General features: G+C 33.3%; 1 protein-coding gene across 1 annotated transcript; it reads left to right on the top strand.

Moving 5' to 3' along the window:
- Positions 1 to 2,478: 2,478 nt before the first annotated feature.
- On the top strand, positions 2,479 to 19,432 carry LOC139841230 (uncharacterized). The gene is made up of 3 exons (XM_071831458.1): positions 2,479 to 2,902; positions 18,195 to 18,453; positions 18,769 to 19,432. The coding sequence occupies exons 1-3, from the start codon at positions 2,479 to 2,481 to the stop codon at positions 19,430 to 19,432; spliced, it is 1,347 nt and encodes a 448-aa protein (XP_071687559.1).
- The last annotated feature ends 1,591 nt before the right edge of the window (positions 19,433 to 21,023 follow it).

Here is a 21,023-nt window from a genome sequence, read left to right as displayed (position 1 = left end):
AATAGTAAATTAATTAATTTCGTTTCATTTACTATTCATATGAATAGTAAATGAATTAATTTCGATTCAACTATTTAAGTTACATTGTTGTACGTTGTGCTTTACAGCTTGTACATCTTTGATTTAATTGCGTTTCTTCTTATAAATAAAAAAAATTACATCATAAAAATTAAATGATTATATATGTAAAATTTTAATTTGAAATTGTATCATTCAATAGTAAATTTTTATTATTTCAACAAAATGTGATCATTCATCAAAATGTTATCATTCACCAAAAATGTTATCATTCACCAAAAATGTTATCATGCATCAAAGTGTTATCATTCACCAAAAATGTTATCATGCATCAAAGTGTTATCATTCACCAAAAATGTTATCATGCATCAAAGTGTTATCATTCACCAAATATGTTATCATGCATTAAAGTGTTATCATTCATCAAAAATGTTATCATGCATCAAAGTGTTATCATTCACCAAAAATGTTATCATGCATCAAAGTGTTATCATTCACCAAAAATGTTATCATGCATCAAAGTGTTATCATTTAAAAATGTTATCATGCATCAAAGTGTTATCATTCACCAAATATGTTATCATGCATTAAAGTGTTATCATTCACCAAATATGTGACCGAAACTCGGAATGCAAAATAATCGTAGATCTCAACCTAGAGAACATATGTTGGTCAATACATGTCTAACAAGCTAGGTCAGGTCATAGTGTATCACAATCCTAATGCTCGAGACCGACATGCAAAAGTTAACAAAAGTCATCTCAAAAGTCAACCTGATCCAATATGATCTTTAAATCTATACATGTTTATTATATTAACATAGTATAAGTCTTGATAATTGAACGAATTTATAGTTTATCAAACTCAAAATATTATTTATTTCAGAAGTCATATTATATTTGAATTATCATGGCAATCGAAAATATTTTATTATTTCACATAGTTTTCCAATACTTGTAAAATCAGATTATAGTGTTTATAAAGCTTTAAAACATGATAATACAGTTAACTGTGACAATTCTTCAAAAAAACGAGACGTGCCTTATATAGAAATTCATTTACTCGATTAGTAATATATAAAAATCCAATTTATCAATCTCATAGACAAGTTGTTTAAATATTAATTTTCAGTTTCAAACACAATTTCAATTAACGTCAAACATAATTCAGTTGACCATATCTTTTAATCCGTTCATCGAAACCACGCGATTTCTAAATGAAAAGTTATTAATTTTTCGATAGCTTTCTAATGACATGCATATCATATACTTTATATCAGTAGCATATGTATCAAATTCGTGAATCGTCGATCAATAGTCAAAAGGGTAATTGATTATATGAATAAAATTCCAAAATTTTTGAGACTCAACATTACAGACTTTGCTTATCGTGTCGAAATCATATAAAGATTAAGTTTAAATTTGGTCGAAAATTTTCGGGTCGTCACAATATTTATACAGACGAGAGGTTCTGTTTTGGGGATATTATTTATGCGCATTAAATGTTAAGGTCGGTTACCAAGCAAAGGTTATATATAGAGAGAATGATTTTATACACATGTTATGTGTATGTTATTTTGTACACGAGATATGTGTACGTTTATTAAAAATCGCGAGGCAACCTACGGGGGAGAAAAGGATACGAACCTACTCTGCCAAGCATTATGAAAAATGGTTTCATACACGAGATAGGTGTACTGTATTTAAATCTTGTGGTCTATCAAAATTACTGAATGTTATGGTTTTACGATAAACTTATGAACTCACCAACCTTTTGGTTGACACTTTTAAACATATTTATTCTCAGGTATTAAAGAAATCTTCCGCTGTGCATTTGCTCATTTTAAAGATATTACTTGGAGTCATTCATGGCATATTTCAAAAGACGTTGCATTCAAATCATTTGAGTTCAAAAAGATTGATAATAGATGAATGACAGATTAGTCAATTATATTTGGGGAAACATGATAATATCACTGGTATGCATATTTATAAACTATCATTGAGATGAAAGTTTGTTTTTTAAAAAGAATACAATGTTTGTAAAACGTATCATATAGAGGTCAGAACCTCGCAATGTAATCAACTAATGTAAATCGTTTATAATCGATATGAATGGGGCATTTCACGAATGAAGCATTTGGTTCAGTGCTTGTTGCAGAACGGAACAAAATCCAGTAGCCAGTTTACTTTGTTAGCAAGGCGCTTGCGAGAAGTGAAATAAACTATGCGCCTATTGAAAAATTTATTTACGCGTTGGTTTTAACATCAAGAAGGTTATGCATATACTTTCAAGGTCATCCAATACATGTTTTAACTGATTTTCCGGTTAAACAAGTTTTGGGTACACCCGCGGTGAGGAAGACTTGCCAAATGGGCAATCGAGTTAGGGGCATTTGAAATAACATACTTTCCACGCACATCTGTGAAAGGTCAGGTCTTGGCGGATTACCTTGCAGAAATGACGGGTGAACTTGAAGTAATCCATGAAAGAACACAACTAAAGCCTCTTCAACATGAAATCCAGAACTTGTATACAGATGGAGCATCGTGTATTGAAGGTGCGGGTGCAGGATTAGTATTAACAAGCCCAAGTGGTGAAGAGCATACATACCCGTTGCATTTTAATTTTGATGTAACAAATAATGAGGCTGAATATGAAGCACTGCTCGCGGGATTAAACATGGCACACAAAATGAATGTTTTACAGTTACGCGCATATGTAGATTCACAGTTTGTAGCAAATCAATTTAATGGCTCATTTGAAGCTCACGAGTTGTCCATGCAAAAATACTTGAAGCTAGTGCAGGAAGCTGCGGAGAGATTTGAATTTTTCGAATTAACACAAGTATCAAGAAGTCAAAATAAAAAGGCGGACGCGCTGAGTAAGCTTGTGGCGTTTGAAATGTCCCGTTCATAATAATTATAAATGTTTCATATTAAATTCTTTGCGAGGTTTTGACCTCTATATGAGACGTTTTTCAAAGACTGTATTCGTTTTTAAAACAAACCATAACCTTTATTTTATCGATAAAGGTTTAAAACATTCCAAAGATTATCAAATAATGATAATCTAAAATATAGTGTTTTCACACGACCATTACATAATGGTTTACAATAACATTACACAACAACTAAAGTCTTCGAATGCAATTTTTAAACAATATTATACAAACTTGCAGATTCCAATCCTGTCTTTATTTAGCATGCAACAGCGGAAGCTCTTAATAATCACCTGAGAATAAACATGCTTTAAACGTCAAAAAAATGTTGGTGAGTTATAGGTTTAACCTATATATTTATCAAATTGTAATAATAGACCACAAGATTTCATCTTTCAATAACATGCAATCTGCATAAAAATCATTCATATGGTGAACACCTGGTAACCGACATTAACAAGATGCATATAGAATATCCCCATCATTCCGGGACATCCTTCGGACATGATAATTTCGAAGTACTAAAGCATCCGCAACAATGGATGGGGCTTGTTGGGTCCAATAGATCTACCTTTAGGATTCGCGTCAATTAGGGGTCAGTTCCCTAATTCTTAGATTACCAGGCTAAAAGGGGCATATTCGGTTTCGATCCATTCAAACATATAATGTAGTTTCACGTACTTGTGTCTATTTTATAAAACATTTATAAAACTGCATGTATTCTCATACCAAAAATATTAGATTTTAAAAGTGGGACTATAACTCACTTTCACAGATTATCAATTCATCGAGAATTAGACTTGGCCACGGGTTGATTCACGAACCTATAACACAATATATATATATATATATATATATATATATATATATATATATATATATATATATATATATATATATATATATATATATATATATATATATATATATATATATATATATATCAAATTATGATCGAAATATAATTATACCATATTTTATTACATTTTAACGATTTAAGTTTGTTAAGTTGATAGTCCAACGTTTGTAGTCGACAAATAATTGTCCACAGTTAGTAGTACAGAAATAAATCAATATATATTATATCGAATCAGTCCACGACCCAGTGCATACAAGTCTCAGACTCGATCACAACTCAAAGTATATATATTATTTTGGAATCAACCTCAACCCTGTATAGCTAACTCGATCATTACCGCATATAGAGTGTCTATGGTTGTTCCAAATAATATATATAGATGACGTCGATATGATATGTCAAAACATTGTATACGTGTCTATGATCTATCAAGACATGTATAATACAATATAAGTTAGTTAAGTTATGGTTAGTATGGATTTGTTACAAATTTCACGTAGCTACAACAAGCAAAAATATCCAATTTTGTTTTACCCATAACATCTTCGTTTTAAATCCGTTTTGAGTGAATCCAATTGCTATGGTTTCATAATGAACTGAAATTTATGAAACTAAACAGAAAAAGTATAAGTTTATAGTTGAAATTACAAGTTACAAGTCATTTTTGTAAGAGGTAGTCATTTCAGTTGAAAGAACGACGTCTTGATGACCATTTTGAAAAACATACTTCCACTTTGAGTTTAACCATGATTTTTGGATATATTTTCATGTTCATAAGAAAAATAATTTTTCCAGGAGAAAAACTTTTATATCAAAGTTTATCATAGTTTTTAATTATCTAACCCAAAACAGTCCCCGGTTTCACTACGACGGCGTATGTCCGGTTTTACGGTGTTCTTCGTGTTTTCAGGTTTTAAATCACTAAGTTATCATATCATATAGATATAGAACATGTGTTTAGTTTATTTAAAAGTTAATTTAGAAGGATTAACTTTATTTGCGAACAAGTTTAGAATTAACTAAACTATGTTCTAGTGATTACAACTTTAATTCTTCGAATAAGATAGTTATATATATATGAATCGAATGATGTTATGAACATCATTACTACTTCAAGTTTAGTAGGTAAACCTACTATATGTGACAAGAAATTTTCTAGCTTCAAAGGATCTTGGATGGCTTGGAAGTTCTTGAAGTAGAATCATGAAATCAACAAAAGTTCGAATAAGAATTTCTATCTTGATTTAAGATAGTTATGTTTATAAGAATTGAACCAAAGCTTAAATAAGTTTATTACCTTGATTATGAGATGAAAAGCTACTAGAATTTAAGTGAAATTCTTGATCCTAAAGAGTTATTGGATTGGATTAAAAGTAGGAAGCAAACTTCTTAAAGTTGGAAGACTATCTTGATATGTTCTTGATCAAGCTTTGTTATGATGTTTATAGCTTAGTTTAAATGATCAAAACTTGCTGAATTGATGGAGGTTTTTGTGTTCTTGAATGGGTAGGATATTAGAGAGAGATTAGAGCTAATCAAAGCTGAAATGAAATAGATATGTGTGTGTGTAGGTTCACGTGAATGGGTGGATGGATATATACATATTTTAGTTTGTAATCTAGCTTAATAATTGGTATAAGAGGTTAAGAGTTGTTTAAAGATGTTTCCCACTTGTTAAATGGCTGATCCTAAGGCTACTAATGAGGTGATTTGATGTGTATATACCAATAGTAAATACATCTAGAAGCTGTGTATTGTAGGAGTACGAATACGAGTGTATACGAGTAGAATTGTTGATGAAAATGAATGAGAATGTAATTGTAAGCATTTTTGTTAAGTAGAAGTACTTTGATATGTGTCTTGAAGTCTTTCAAAAGTGTACTAATACATCTTAATATACTACGTGTATATACATTTTAACTGAGTCGTTAAGTCATCGTTAGTCGTTACATGTAAGTGTTGTTTTGAAACCTTTAAGTTAACGATCTCATTTAATGTTGTTAACCCATTGTTTATTATATCTAATGAGATGTTAACTCAAAGTATATATATTATTTTGGAATCAACCTCAACCCTGTATAGCTAACTCGATCATTACCGTATATAGAGTGTCTATGGTTGTTCCAAATAATATATATAGATGACGTCGATATGATATGTCAAAACATTGTATACTTGTCTATGGTCTATCAAGACATGTATAATACAATATAAGTTAGTTAAGTTATGGTTAGTATGGATTTGTTACAAATTTCACGTAGCTACAACAAGCAAAAATATCCAATTTTGTTTTACCCATAACTTCTTCGTTTTAAATCCATTTTGAGTGAATCCAATTGCTATGGTTTCATAATGAACTGAAATTTATGAAACTAAACAGAAAAAGTATAAGTTTATAGTTGGAAATACAAGTTACAAGTTGTTTTTGTAAGAGGTAGTCATTTCAGTCGAAAGAACGACGTCTTGATGACCATTTTGAAAAACATACTTCCACTTTTGAGTTTAACCATGATTTTTGGATATATTTTCATGTTCATAAGAAAAATCATTTTCCCAGAAGAACAACTTTTAAATCAAAGTTTATAATAGTTTTTAATTATCTAACCCAAAACAGCCCCCGGTTTCACTACGACGGCGTATGTCCAGTTTTACAGTGTTCTTCGTGTTTCCAGGTTTTAAATCATTAAGTTAGCATATCATATAGATATAGAACATGTGTTTAGTTGATTTTAAAAGTTAAGTTAGAAGGATTAACTTTATTTGCGAACAAGTTTAGAATTAACTAAACTATGTTCTAGTGATTACAAGTTTAAATCTTCGAATAAGATAGTTATATATATATATATATATATATATATATATATATATATATATATCGAATGATGTTATGAACATCATTACTACCTCAAGTTTAGTAGGTAAACCTACTGGAAGTAACAAGAAATGATCTAGCTTCAAAGGACCTTGGATGGCTTGGAAGTTCTTGAAGTAGAATCATGAAATCAATAAAAGTTCGAATAAGAATTTCTATCTTGATTTAAGATAGTTATGTTTATAAGAATTGAACCAAAGCTTAAATAAGTTTATTACCTTGATTATGAGATGAAAAGCTACTAGAATTTAAGTAAAATTCTTGATCCTAAAGAGTTATTGGAGTGGATTAAAAGTAGGAAGAAAACTTCTTGAAGTTGGAAGACTATCTTGATATGTTCTTGATCAAGCTTTGTTATGATGTTTATAGCTTAGTTTAAATGATCAAAACTTGCTGAATTGATGGAGGTTTTTTTGTTCTTGAATGAGTAGGAGATTATAGAGAGATTAGAGCTAATCAAAGTTGAAATGAAATGGATATGTGTGTGTAAGTTCACGTGAATGGGTGGATGGATATATACAAATTTTAGTTTGTAATCTAGCTTAATAATTGGCATAAGAGGTTAAGAGTTGTTTAAAGATGTTTCCCACTTGTTAAATGGCTGATCCTAAGGCTGCTAATGAGGTGATTTGATGTGTATATACCAATAGTAAATACAACTAGAAGCTATGTATTGTACGAGTACGAATACGGGTGTATACGAGTAGAATTGTTGATGAAAATGAATGAGAATGCAATTGTAAGCATTTTTGTTAAGTAGAAGTACTTTGATATGTGTCTTGAAGTCTTTCAAAAGTGTACTAATGCATCTTAATATACTACATATATGTACATTTTAACTGAGTCGTTAAGTCATCGTTAGTCGTTGCATGTAAGTGTTGTTTTGAAACCTTTAAGTTAACGATCTCATTTAATGTCGTTAACCCATTGTTTATTATATCTAATGAGATGTTAAATTATTATATTATCATGATATTATGATGCATGAATATATTTTAATATGATATATATACTTTAGAATGTCGTTACAACGATAATCGTTACATATATGCCTCGTTTCGAAATTCTTAAGTTAGTAGTCTTGTTTTACATATGTAGTTCATTGTTAACATACTTAATGATATATATAATTATCATTTTATCATGTTAAATATAGTGTAACAATATCTTAATATGATACATATGTATTTAGTAAGACGTTGTTATAATGATAATCGTTTTATATATCCTTTCGAGTTTCTTAACTTAGTAGTCTCATTTTTATGTATATAACTCATTTTTAATATACCTAGTGAGATACTTACTTATCATAATATCATGTTAACTATATATATATATATCCATATATATATATATATATATATATATATATATATATATATATATATATATATATATATATATATATATATATATATATTTATATATATATATATATATATCATTATATAGTTTTTACGAGCATTCCATCGAACCTTAACAATTGGTATCTTGTTTTACTTAAGTCTTTTAACCTCACGATCCATTATTTCGATGGGTTCTTCAATGAATTGTAGTTTTTCATTGATCTTGATTTCGTCTAACGGAATAGTGAGATCTTCTTTGGCTAAGCATTTCTTCAGATTCGAGACGTGAAAATTATTATGTACATTGGCAAGTTGTTGAGGTAATTCAAGTCGATAAGCTACTGGTCCAACACAATCTATAATCTTGAATGGTCTAATGTACCTTGGGTTTAGTTTCCCCCGTTTACCAAATCGAACAACGCCCTTCCAAGGTGAAACCTTAAGCATGACCATTTCTCCAATCTCAAATTCTATATCTTTTCTCTTAATGTCCGCGTAGCTCTTTTGTCGACTTTGGGCGGTTTTCAACCGTTGTTGAATTTGAATGATTTTCTCTGTAGTTTCTTGGAGAATTTCTGGACCCGTAATCTGTCTATCCCCAACTTCACTCCAACAAATCGGAGACTTGTACTTTCTACCATAAAGTGCCTCAAACGGTGGCATCTCAATACTCGAGTGGTAACTGTTGTTGTAGGAAAATTCTGCTAACGGTAGATGTCGATCCCAACTATTTCCAAAATCAATAACACATGCTCGTAGCATATCTTCAAGCGTTTGTATCTTTCTTTCTCTCTGCCCATCAGTTTGTGGGTGATAGGCAGTACTCATGTCTAGACGAGTTCCCAATGCTTGTTGTAATGTTTGCCAAAACCTTGAAACAAATCTTCCATCCCTATCAGAGATAATAGAGATTAGTATTCCATGTCTGGAGATAACTTCCTTCAAGTATAATCGTGCCAACTTCTCCATTTTATCATCTTCTCTCATTGGCAGAAAGTGTGCTGACTTGGTGAGACGATCGACTATTACTCAAATTGTATCATAACCAGTTGCAGTCCTTGACAATTTAGTAATGAAATCCATGGTAGTGTTTTCCCATTTCCATTCCGGGATTTCAGGTTGTTGAAGTAGACCTGATGGTTTCTGATGTTCAACTTTGACCTTAGAACACGTCAAACATTCTCCTACGTATTTAGCAATATCGGCTTTCATACCCAGCCACCAAAAGTGTTTCTTGAGATCTTTGTACATCTTTCCCGCTCTAGGATGTATTGAGTATCTGGTTTTATGTGCTTCCTTAAGTACAATTTCTCTCACATCTCCAAACTTTGGTACCCAAATTCTTTCAGCCCTATACCGGGTTCCGTCTTCCCTAATATTAAGATGTTTCATCGAACCTTTAGGTATTTCATCCTTAAAATTTCCCTCTTTTAAAACTCCCTGTTGCGCCTCATTTATTTGAGTAGTAAGGTTAGTACGAATAATTATATTCATAGCTTTTACCCGCATAGGTTCTCTGTCCTTTCTACTCAAAGCGTCGGCTACCACATTCGCCTTCCCCGGGTGGTAACGAATCTCAAATTCGTAATCATTCAATAACTCAATCCACCTACGCTGCCTCATGTTCAGTTGTTTCTGATTAAATATATGTTGGAGACTTTTGTGGTCAGTATATATAATACTTTTGACCCCATATAAATAGTGCCTTCAAGTCTTTAATGCAAAAACAACAGCGCCCAATTCCAAATCGTGAGTTGTATAATTTTGTTCGAGAATCTTTAATTGTCTGGACGCATAAACAATTACCTTCGTTCGTTGCATTAATACACAACTGAGACCTTGCTTTGAAGCGTCACAATAAATCATCATTCCCTTCAGGCAATAACAATATAGGTGCCATAGTTAGCTTTTTCATTAACAATTGAAACGCTTTCTCTTGTTCATCCTTCCATTCAAATTTCTTCCCTTTATGCGTTAATGCAGTCAAGGGTTTTGCTATTTTGGAAAAATCTTGAATGAATCTTCTATAGTAACCAGCCAGTCCTAAAAATTGGCGTATATGTTTCGGAGTTTTCGGGGTTTTCCACTTTTCAACGGTTTCAATCTTTGCCGGATCCACCTGAATACCTTCTTTGTTCACTATGTAACCGAGGAATTGAACTTCTTCCAACCAAAATGCACACTTTGAAAACTTAGCGTACAGTTTTTCTTTCCTCAACAACTCTAGCACTTTTCTCAAATGCTCTTCGTGCTCTTGATCATTCTTTGAGTAAATAAGTATGTCATCGATGAAAACTATGACAAACTTGTCAAGGTATGGTCCACACACTCGGTTCATGAGGTCCATAAACACAACTGGTGCGTTAGTCAAACCAAACAGCATAACCATAAACTCGTAATGACCGTAACGCGTCCTGAAAGCAATCTTCGGAATATCATCCTCCTTCACCCGCATTTGATGATACCCGGAATGTAAATCGATCTTTGAATAAATCGACGAGCCTTGTAGTTGATCAAATAAGTCTTCGATTCTCGGTAGTGGGTAACGTTTCTTGATGGTAAGTTTGTTCAACTCTCGGTAGTCGATACACAACCTGAATGTATCATCTTTCTTTTTGAAAAACAAAACAGGAGCTCCCAATGGTGATGTACTTGGTTGTATGAAACCACGCTCTAAAAGTTCTTGTAATTGGCTTTGGAGTTCCTTCATTTCGCTGGCTGTGAGTCTGTATGGAGCACGAGCTATTGGTGCAACTCCTGGTACGAGATCTATTTGAAATTCAACAGATCGGTGTGGAGGTAGTCCCGGTAATTCTTTCGGAAATACATCGAGAAATTCTTTTTCGACGGGAACATCATTGATGTTCTTTTCTTCGGTATTGACTTTCTCAACGTGTGCTAGAACAGCAAAGCAACCTTTTCTTATTAGCTTTTGCGCCTTCAGGTTACTAATAAGATTTAACTTCGCGTTGCTCTTTTCTCCGTACACCATTAAAGGTTTTCTCTTCTCGCGCATAATGCGTATCGCATTTTTGTAACAAATAATTTCTGCTTTCATCTCTTTCAACCAGTCCATGTCGATTATCATATCAAAACTTCCTAACTCTACTGGTATCAAATCAATCTTAAATGTTTTGCTAACCAGTTTAATTTCTTGATTCCGACATATTTTATCTGCTGTAATTAATTTACCGTTTGCTAATTCGAGTAAAAATTTATTATCCAAAGGCGTCAATGGACCACTTAATTTAGGACAAAAATCTCTACTCATATACCTTCTATCCACACCCGAATCAAATAAAACATAAGCAGATTTTTCATTGATAAGAAACGTACACGTAACAAGCTCTGGGTCTTCCTGTGCTTCTGCCATATTAATATTGAAAACTCTTCCGTGACCCTGCCCATTATTATTCTCTTGATTCGGGCAATTTCTATTAAGGTGGCCCAGTTTTCCACATCCAAAACAAACTACAGAGACATTATTTGTTCTTTTAATTCTGTTATTCATCAGTCCGTAGATCTCACACTTCGTCGCACCATGACCCTTTCTTTTACACTTGGTGCAAAATGTCGTGCCGAACCCATTCTGGTGGTACTCTTCACACCTTTGGCATGACAGTTTCTGATTCTTGTTGTTATAGGAATTGTTGTTGTTGCGGTTGTTATTGTTGTTGGGACAATTGTTGTAGTTGTTGTTGTTGGGACGTTTGTTGTAGTTGTTGTTGGAATTGCGATTGATGTTGTGGTTGTTGGGATAGTTGTTGCAATTGATGTTGTTATTGTTGTATTGGTGAGTCTTGTCACTGTTTTTCCTCCCACTTTCTCTTGACTTGTTTCATGTTAGCTTCTTCGACCTCATGTTCTTTAATCCTTCCCTCAATCTGATTTATGAGTTTGTGAGCCATTCGACTTGCCTTTTGTATGGAGGCAGGATCGTGTGAACTCACATCTTCTTGAATCCTTTCTGGTAACCCTTTTACAAATGCGTCGATCTTCTCTTCTTCATCTTCGAACGCTCTTGGACACAATAGGCACAACTCTGTGAATCATCGTTCATACGTGGTAATGTCGAAACCTTGCGTTCGTAATCCTCTAAGCTCTACTTTGAGCTTATTGACCTCGTTTCTGGGATGGTACTGCTCGTTTATCAAGTGCTTGAATGCTGACCATGGTAGTGTGTAAGCAGCATCTTGTCCCACCTGCTCGAGATAGGTGTTCCACCATGTTAACGCAGTACCTGTGAAGGTATGCGTAGCGTACTTTACTTTGTCTTCTTCAGTGCATTTACTTATGACAAACACCGATTCAACCTTCTCGATCTACCGTTTTAATCCGATTGGACCCTCAGTTCCATCGAATTCCAAAGGTTTACAGGCAGTGAATTTTTTATAGGAGCATCCTACACAATTTCTTGTGAAATTAGTTCCACTGCTAAAACCAGAGTTATTGTTGTTATTTTGCATTGCGGCCTGCACTGCGGCTATGTTCACAGCAAGGAAAACACGGAAGTCTTCCTCACTCATGTTCAAGTTCTGACGAGTCGTCGGTGCCATTTCCTTCAAAAATAACCAAAAGAATTGAGTTAATCATATAGAATTTAAGAGTAGTCAATAGTATTTCGTAGCATAATATGAACTTATTTATAAAAGTTTTTTCTTCATATTAGCGTTTTATAGTTTTAATTCGGGTAGTACCTACCCGTTAAGTTCATACTTAGTAGCTACAATACAATTCAACTACTACGATTCTATATGAAAAACTAAATACAATAATATTTCGCGTTCAAACTATTATAAAAATATTACAACTTACAATACCGCTATTTTACATATAGCATGAAATATAATACACAATAACTTTGATACAAGGCAGTTGTGAAGACAATTCTAGTTAATACGCAAGTCGTTCAGCAAAGGCAATAAAGACACGTAATTCATAAGTCCAGAAACAAATCATGCATTCGGGTTTTACTAGTATTATTTCACATCCTTGGTCTTGTGGAAAATAACCGTTGTGACCGTTGGCTAGGCAGCATGTTGTAACGTCGTCAAAAGGACGAGGGTTACGTAATGCCCAACAGCCCCGTAATAATCTAAAAACCTTGTTTCTCACCCCAACTACCGAATCCGTCACTTGTGGGAATGTTTTATTTAACAGTTGTAATCCGATGTTCTTTTTCTCACTTTGGTGAGAAGCGAACATCACTAACCCGTAAACATAACATGTTTCTTTAAGTTGCATGTTAGAAGCTCTTTCTAAAGAATGAAGTCCTATGTTGAGATATGTGGAGTCAAAATAGGTTCTCAACCCGTAGCGTAAAATTGCATCTGGGTTTCTCGCATTTAATGCCTTAAAGAAAAATGGCGTAACTTAAAGTCTCCCTAATGTGATATACCCCATCTTTCAAAGGAAAGCCTTTTATAAACTAAGGCATGCCTGGAACGTCTTTCAAATGTTTGACAAACTAATTTTGCCATAAATAATTGTGCTGATGAATTCTGACCGACTCTAGACAAGATTTCATTAATCATGTCCCCGGGTAGGTCTTCTAAAATATTCGGTTGTCGATCCTTAACGTCCATTGTGTGTTTTTATACTGTAAAATAGACGAGGATTAGATTCGTAAAAGATAATTAACAAATAATACAAGCAATTTTTACATATAACATAAAAGTACAAGCATACTTCAATACATATATTACACATCATGATTACTACTCTTCATTCTGACTCACTTGTTTCTTCCTCTTCGGACTTGGTTCGTTTCGCTAATTTCCTAAGGATATATGGTGCTCCTCTAATGCGAGCCGTTGTTTTCACAAATGGTTAAGAAAAACCTGGTGGCTTAGATGTTCCCGGGTTATAGTGAAAGTTTAAGAAATACGGGTGCTTACGGTACACCCCATCAGGGTATTTCATGTTAACGTAGAGTTCATCGGGGTTGGAATTTAGTTTCTCTATTTTGATGCCTTTTCCCTTATTATTTTCTTTTGCTTTTTCAAATTTGGTCGAGGTAATTTCTATAACATCATCGGAAACCTCATCGGGATCCGATTCATCAGAAAATTGGTAATTTTCCCAATATTTTGCTTCCTCGGCGAAAACACCATTGACCATTTTTAACTTTGGTCCACTGGTTGAGAATTTTCTTTTATTTATCTGTTTTTCTGTGGTTCCTAATATTTCCTCCTCCGGAACCTCTTCTTCTTCCGGTCCTCTTCTTCCAGTTCCTCTTCTTCCGGTTCCTCTTCTTCCCGTTCCTTTTCTTCCGGTTCATCTTCGGGAATTTGTGAATCTTCCCAATATATATTCGACTCTTCATTATTATTAGGTGAGTCGATGGGATTTGTACTAGAGGTAGACATCTATCAAACAATATCAAACACGTTAAGAGATTAATATATCACATAATATTTACATGTTAACAATATATAGTTTCCAACAAAGAAATGTTAAGCAATCGTTTTTAAAGAAAACACGGTCGAAGTCCAGACTTACTAATGCATCCTAACAAACTCGATAAAACACACTAATGCGATTTCAGGTTCTCTAAGACCAACGCTCGAATACCAACTGAAATGTCCCATTCATAATAATTATAAACGTTTCATATTAATTGATTTCTTTGCGAGGTTTTGACCTCTATATGAGACGTTTTTCAAAGACTGCATTCGTTTTTAAAACAAACCATAACCTTTATTTTATCGATAAAGGTTTAAAATATTCCAAAGATTATCAAATAATGATAATCTAAAATATAGTGTTTTCACACGACCATTACATAATGGTTTACAATAACATTACACAACAACTAAAGTCTTCGAATGCAATTTTTAAACAATATTATACAAACTTGCAGACTCCAATCCTGTCTTTATTTAGCATGCAATAGCGGAAGCTCTTAATAATCACCTGAGAATAAACATGCTTTAAACGTCAACAAAAATGTTGGTGAGTTATAGGTTTAACCTATATATTTATCAAATTGTAATAATAGACCACAAGATTTCATCTTTCAATAACATGCAATCTGCATAAAAATCATTCATATGGTGACCACCTGGTAACCGACATTAACAAGATGCATATAGAATATCCCCATCATTCCGGGACAGCCTTCGGACATGATAATTTCAAAGTACTAAAGCATCCGCAACAATGGATGGGGCTTGTTGGGCCCAATAGATCTATCTTTAGGATTCGCGTCAATTAGGGGCCAGTTCCCTAATTCTTAGATTACCAGGCTAAAAGGGGCATATTCGGTTTCGATCCATTCAACCATATAATGTAGTTTCACGTACTTGTGTCTATTTTGTAAAATATTTATAAAACTGCATGTATTCTCATCCCAAAAATATTAGATTTTAAAAGTGGGACTATAACTCACTTTCACAGATTATCAATTCGTCGAGAATTAGACTTGGCCACGGGTTGATTCACGAACCTATAACAAATATATATATATATATATATATATATATATATATATATATATATATATATCAAATTATAATCGAAATATAATTATACCATATTTTATTACATTTTAATAATTTAAGTTTGTTAAGTTGATAGTCCAACATTTGAAGTCCACAAATAATTGTCCAAAGTTAGTAGTACAGAAATAAATCAATATATATTATCTCGAATCAATCCACGACCCAGTGCATACAAGTCTCAGACTCGATCAGAACTCAAAGTATATATATTATTTTGGAATCAACCTCAACCCTGTATAGCTAACTCGATCATTACCGCATATAGAGTGTCTATGGTTGTTCCAAATAATATATATAGATGACGTCGATATGATATGTCAAAACATTATATACGTGTCTATGGTCTATCAAGATATGTATAATACAATATAAGTTAGTTAAGTTATGGTTAGTATGGATTAGTTACAAATTTCACGTAGCTACAACAAGCAAAAATATCCAATTTTGTTTTACCCATAACTTCTTCGTTTTAAATCCGTTTTGACGGAATCCAATTGCTATGGTTTCATAATGAACTGAAATTTATGAAACTAAATATAAAAAGTATAAGTTTATAGTTGTAAATACAAGTTACCAGTCATTTTTGTAAGAGGTAGTCATTTCAGTCGAAAGAACGACGTCTTGATGACCATTTTAAAAAACATACTTCCACTTTGAGTTTAACCATGATTTTTGGATATAGTTTCATGTCCATAAGAAAAATAATTTTCCCAGTAGAACAACTTTTAAATCAAAGTTTATCATAGTTTTTAATTATCTAAACCGAAACAGACCCCGGTTTCACTACGACGGCGTATGTCCGGTTTTACGGTGTTCTTCGTGTTCCCAGGTTTTAAATCATTAAGTTAGCATATCATATAGATATAGAACATGTTTTTAGTTGATTTTAAAAGTTAAGTTAGAAGGATTAACTTTGTTTGCGAACAAGTTTAGAATTAACTAAACTATGTTCTAGTGATTACAAGTTTAAATCTTCGAATAAGATAGTTATATATATATATGAATCGAATGATGTTATGAACATCATTACTACCTCAAGTTTAGTAGGTAAACCTACTGGAAGTGACAAGAAATGATCTAGCTTCAAAGGCTCTTGGATGGCTTGGAAGTTCTTGAAGTAGAATCATGAAATCAACAAAAGTTCGAATAAGAATTTCTATCTTGATTTAAGATAGTTATGTTTATAAGAATTGAACGAAAGCTTAAATAAGTTAATTACCTTGATTATGAGATGAAAAGCTACTAGAATTTAAGAAAAATTCTTGATCCTAAAGAATTGTTGGATTGGATTAAAAGTAGGAAGCAAACTTCTTGAAGTTGGAAGACTATCTTGATATATTCTTGATCAAGTTTTGTTATGATGTTTATAGCTTAGTTTAAATGATCAAAACTTGCTGAATTGATGGAGTTTTTTGTGTTCTTGAATGAGTAGGAGATTAGAGAGAGATTAGAGCTAATCAAAGTTGAAATGAAATGGATATGTGTGTGTGTAGGTTCACGTGAATGGGTGGATGGATATATTCAAATTGTAGTTTGTAATCTAGCTTTATAATTGGCATAAGAGGTTAAGAGTTGTTTAAAGATGTTTCCCACTTGTTAAATAGCTGATCCTAAGGCTGCTAATGAGGTGATTTGATGTGTATATATCAATAGTAAATACATCTAGAAGCTGTGTATTGTACGAGTACGAATACGGGTGTATACGAGTAGAATTGTTGATGAAAATGAATGAGAATGCAATTGTAAGTATTTTTGTTAAGTAGAAGTACTTTGATATGTGTCTTGAAGTCTTTCAAAAGTGTACTAATACATCTTAATATACTACATGTATATACATTTTAACTGAGTCGTTAAGTCATCGTTAGTCGTTACATGTAAGTGTTGTTTTGAAACCTTTAAGTTAACGATCTCATTTAATGTTGTTAACCCATTATTTATTATATCTAATGAGATGTTTAATTATTATATTATCATGATATTATGATGTATGAATATATTTTAATATGATATATATACATTAGAATGTCGTTACAACGATAATCGTTACATATATGCCTCGTTTCGAAATTCTTAAGTTAGTAGTCTTGTTTTACATATGTAGTTCATTGTTAACATACTTAATGATATATAATTATCATTTTATCATGTTAAATATAGTGTAACAATATCTTAATATGATACATATGTATTTAGTAAGACGTTGTTATAACGATAATCGTTATGTATATCGTTTCGAGTTTCTTAACTTAGTAGTCTCATTTTTATGTATATAACTCATTGTTAATATACCTAGTGAGATACTTACTTATCATAATATCATGTTAACTATATATATATCCATATATATATATATATATATATATATATATATATATATATATCATTATATAGTTTTTACAAGTTTTAACGTTCGTGAATCGCGGTCAACTTGGGTGGTCAATTGTCTACATGAAACCTATTTCAATTAATCAAGTCTTAACAAGTTTGATTGCTTAACATGTTGGAAATATTTAATCATGCAAATATAGTTTTCATTTAATATATAATCATGGAAAAGTTCGGGTCACTACAGCGTTGACTTTTTCGTATTTCCAAAAACAAGTCTGGGTAGAAAAACTTCCTAATAAGTCCATCGATGGTAGTTTGATTGTTGCAGCTATAGAAGAAGTTCAACCAAATTGGATGGATCCTATAGTGAATTATTTGAGCAACAATACATTACCAGAAGGCAAGAAAAAAGCTCGATTGGTGCGAGAAAGATCCCCTATGTATGTGATTGAAAACGATATGTTATATCGCAAATCATATTTGAGACCATTAATGAGGTGCGTGGGACCCGCAGAAGCTGCAACAATTATTGAGGAGGTGCATAGTGGATCTTGTGCTCTTCATTCAGGCTACAAAACTTTTGCGACGTAAATAATGCGAATGGGTTACTTTTGGCCTACCTTGTATCGTGATGTTGCGCAAATAGTTAGAAGATGTAAAAGTTGCTAAAGGCATGCGCCGCGAAATAGAAAGCCAAGGCATGACATGATCCCAATTAATTCACCATGGCCGTTCTATAAATGGGCCATTGATATTGTGGGACCATTCCCTCCAGGATCGGGGAATGTGAAATTTCTAATTGTGGCAATTGATTATTTTACCAAGTGGGTAGAAGCTAAAGCCTTGTGCACAATAACTGGAGTGCAAGTGCGGAACTTCGTGTGAGAATATATTGTTTGCAGATTTAGCATCCCACGAGAACTTGTAAGTGATAATGGGGCGCAGATTGCAAAGGACCCATTTCTAAGCTGGTGTGTGGAATTGAATATAATCCAAAAATTCACATCAGTTGCACATTCGCAAGCAAATGGGCTATGCGAAGTAACTAACCGCTATATTGTCAGCGGAATTCGAAAGCGTTTGAATGAAAAGCGAAATGGATGGGTTGATGAACTATCAAATGTGTTATGGGCTCATCGCACAACTTTCAAGAAAAGTACAGGCGAAACACCTTTTAGCCTTGTGTATGGTTCAGAGGCAATGATTCCCGCAAAAGTCTTTGTCCCGATGCATAGAGTTGCTAACTTTGATGAAAGTGCGAATGCAAATGACATTTGTGAAAACTTAAATTTCATTGAGGAACGCAGGCTTATGGCCGCAATAAGAGAGGCAAACAATAAGCAACAAATTGCCAAGTATTACAACAAGAAAGTGCGCGCGTTAGCCTTTGATGTTGACGAGTGGGTCTTGCAAAATAATGAAGCAAGTCGTGCTGAAAAACTTGGAAATTTGGGACCTAATTGGGAGGGACCATACCAAATAGTGGGAATCAATGCGGCAGGCTCTTATAAACTCCAAGACATTGAGGGCGTCACATACCTAATGCGTGGCATGCTACTTTGTTGAAAAGATACTACATGTAATGAAAGAAATACGCAGATTTGCTGCAAAGTCACGATGTAATGATTAGTGCTCATATGTAGCAGAATTATGTTTGTAATGCTATGCGAAATAAATAAAGTTCAAATTTCTCTCAAAAATAACAATGGTATATTTGTGCGTAACTTGTAAACTTGAAACATAGCATAAGTAATAAGCTTGGAATTGTACAAGTGATGGTAAAGACAGCTTGGTAGTTAATAAAAATAATTCAAAGTGTTTGCGAAAAGAAGGGGACTTGAAATTTTTTGCCCAAAGTATTTGATCTAGCCATACTTGGATGCTTCGCAAAAAACACACATTTGTGCCTAAGGATCGTTTCAGCGGACTTAGAAGATTCATAATGTGCATAAAGCACGCGCATACAGGTTGTTTATAAAGTAATTGTTTGTTATGTGCACAAAAATGAACAATGAAATTGCAAAGGACAATGCTAGTAATTATGGATATTATTCTTAAGCGCTATATAAATAATAACAATTGCAATTGATAAATGGAAAATTTTATTAAAGTCCCGCATAAGTTACTGCGAAAGTACAAAAAAATATGATAAATGCGCTTATTGTTGCGCTTTTGTTGTGAAAACCTATTCCTAACTGCCTAAGTCTAGTTTAATGATGTCTTCGACGGGAGCATTTTTGTCTTGACTTATGGCGTCCAGTTTTGAAATAGGAATTTCGCGAATTCCTTCTTTTGCCAAAGCAACCATTTCCTCTGCTTCTTCAAGAGGACAAATGAGCTTTTCAATGTATTCTGGCATCGGCTCCGGTAATACAGTCACTTTACTGATATCTCCTAAAAACTTGACCCGCTCAAGTTGCAGTAACGCTGTAACATATGTTTCAAATCGCTGAGAAGCAGGGCGTGAATCCATAATTTTTTGCCCAAGCACGGGAAAATGTTCGCGAAGTTTGGCGAAATTGATTTCCGCAGTTGTTTTTGCGGTTTTGGCTGCATTCAAATCAGCTTGAGATTGAACAAGTTTGTTTTTCATGGCATCATGTGCCACTTGAAGATTGTCCTTTTCAATGGATTTTTCGGACAATTCTTTTTTCAAATCCTCCGCGACTGTTTTGCTGTTTGCAGCTCTGCAGTGATGGAAGATAATTGTTTTTCTTTTGCGAGAAGTTCGGATTGGGCAGTTGCAAGTTTGGACTATTCCTTTTTCAAAAAATCAAGAAATTTTTCTTGACGAGACATTACATCAAACGCAGATGCAAATGTCATGAAAAAATTCTGAGCAAAACAGTTAAACGCATCGCCATGTGAAAGTTTGCTGAACTCAGTGTGTAGTTCATGGGGGAGGGCTAACTTCATATGCTGCCTTTGATCCAGAGCAGCTTCTGGAGATGCGCACAAGTAGCCTTGAAGGCCATCCACTTTTATGGATTTTAATGAACTGGGTAGAGTATGCCAGAGATCTTCATATTTGGAAAGATCAAACGTCGGATATGAACTTAATTGCGTTGACGGCGAAGGAGTAATCGTTGTTTCCACTAAAAATAAATAATAAACAGATACGTTAGCATAAGTGTACTATAGGTATTGCTCAATGCGA

The sequence above is a fragment of the Rutidosis leptorrhynchoides genome, chromosome 4, assembly GCF_046630445.1.
Source record: "Rutidosis leptorrhynchoides isolate AG116_Rl617_1_P2 chromosome 4, CSIRO_AGI_Rlap_v1, whole genome shotgun sequence".
Lineage (NCBI taxonomy): Eukaryota > Viridiplantae > Streptophyta > Magnoliopsida > Asterales > Asteraceae > Rutidosis > Rutidosis leptorrhynchoides.
The sequence above is the reverse complement of the archived record's forward strand: the minus strand, read 5'-3'. Positions and strand labels throughout refer to the sequence as shown.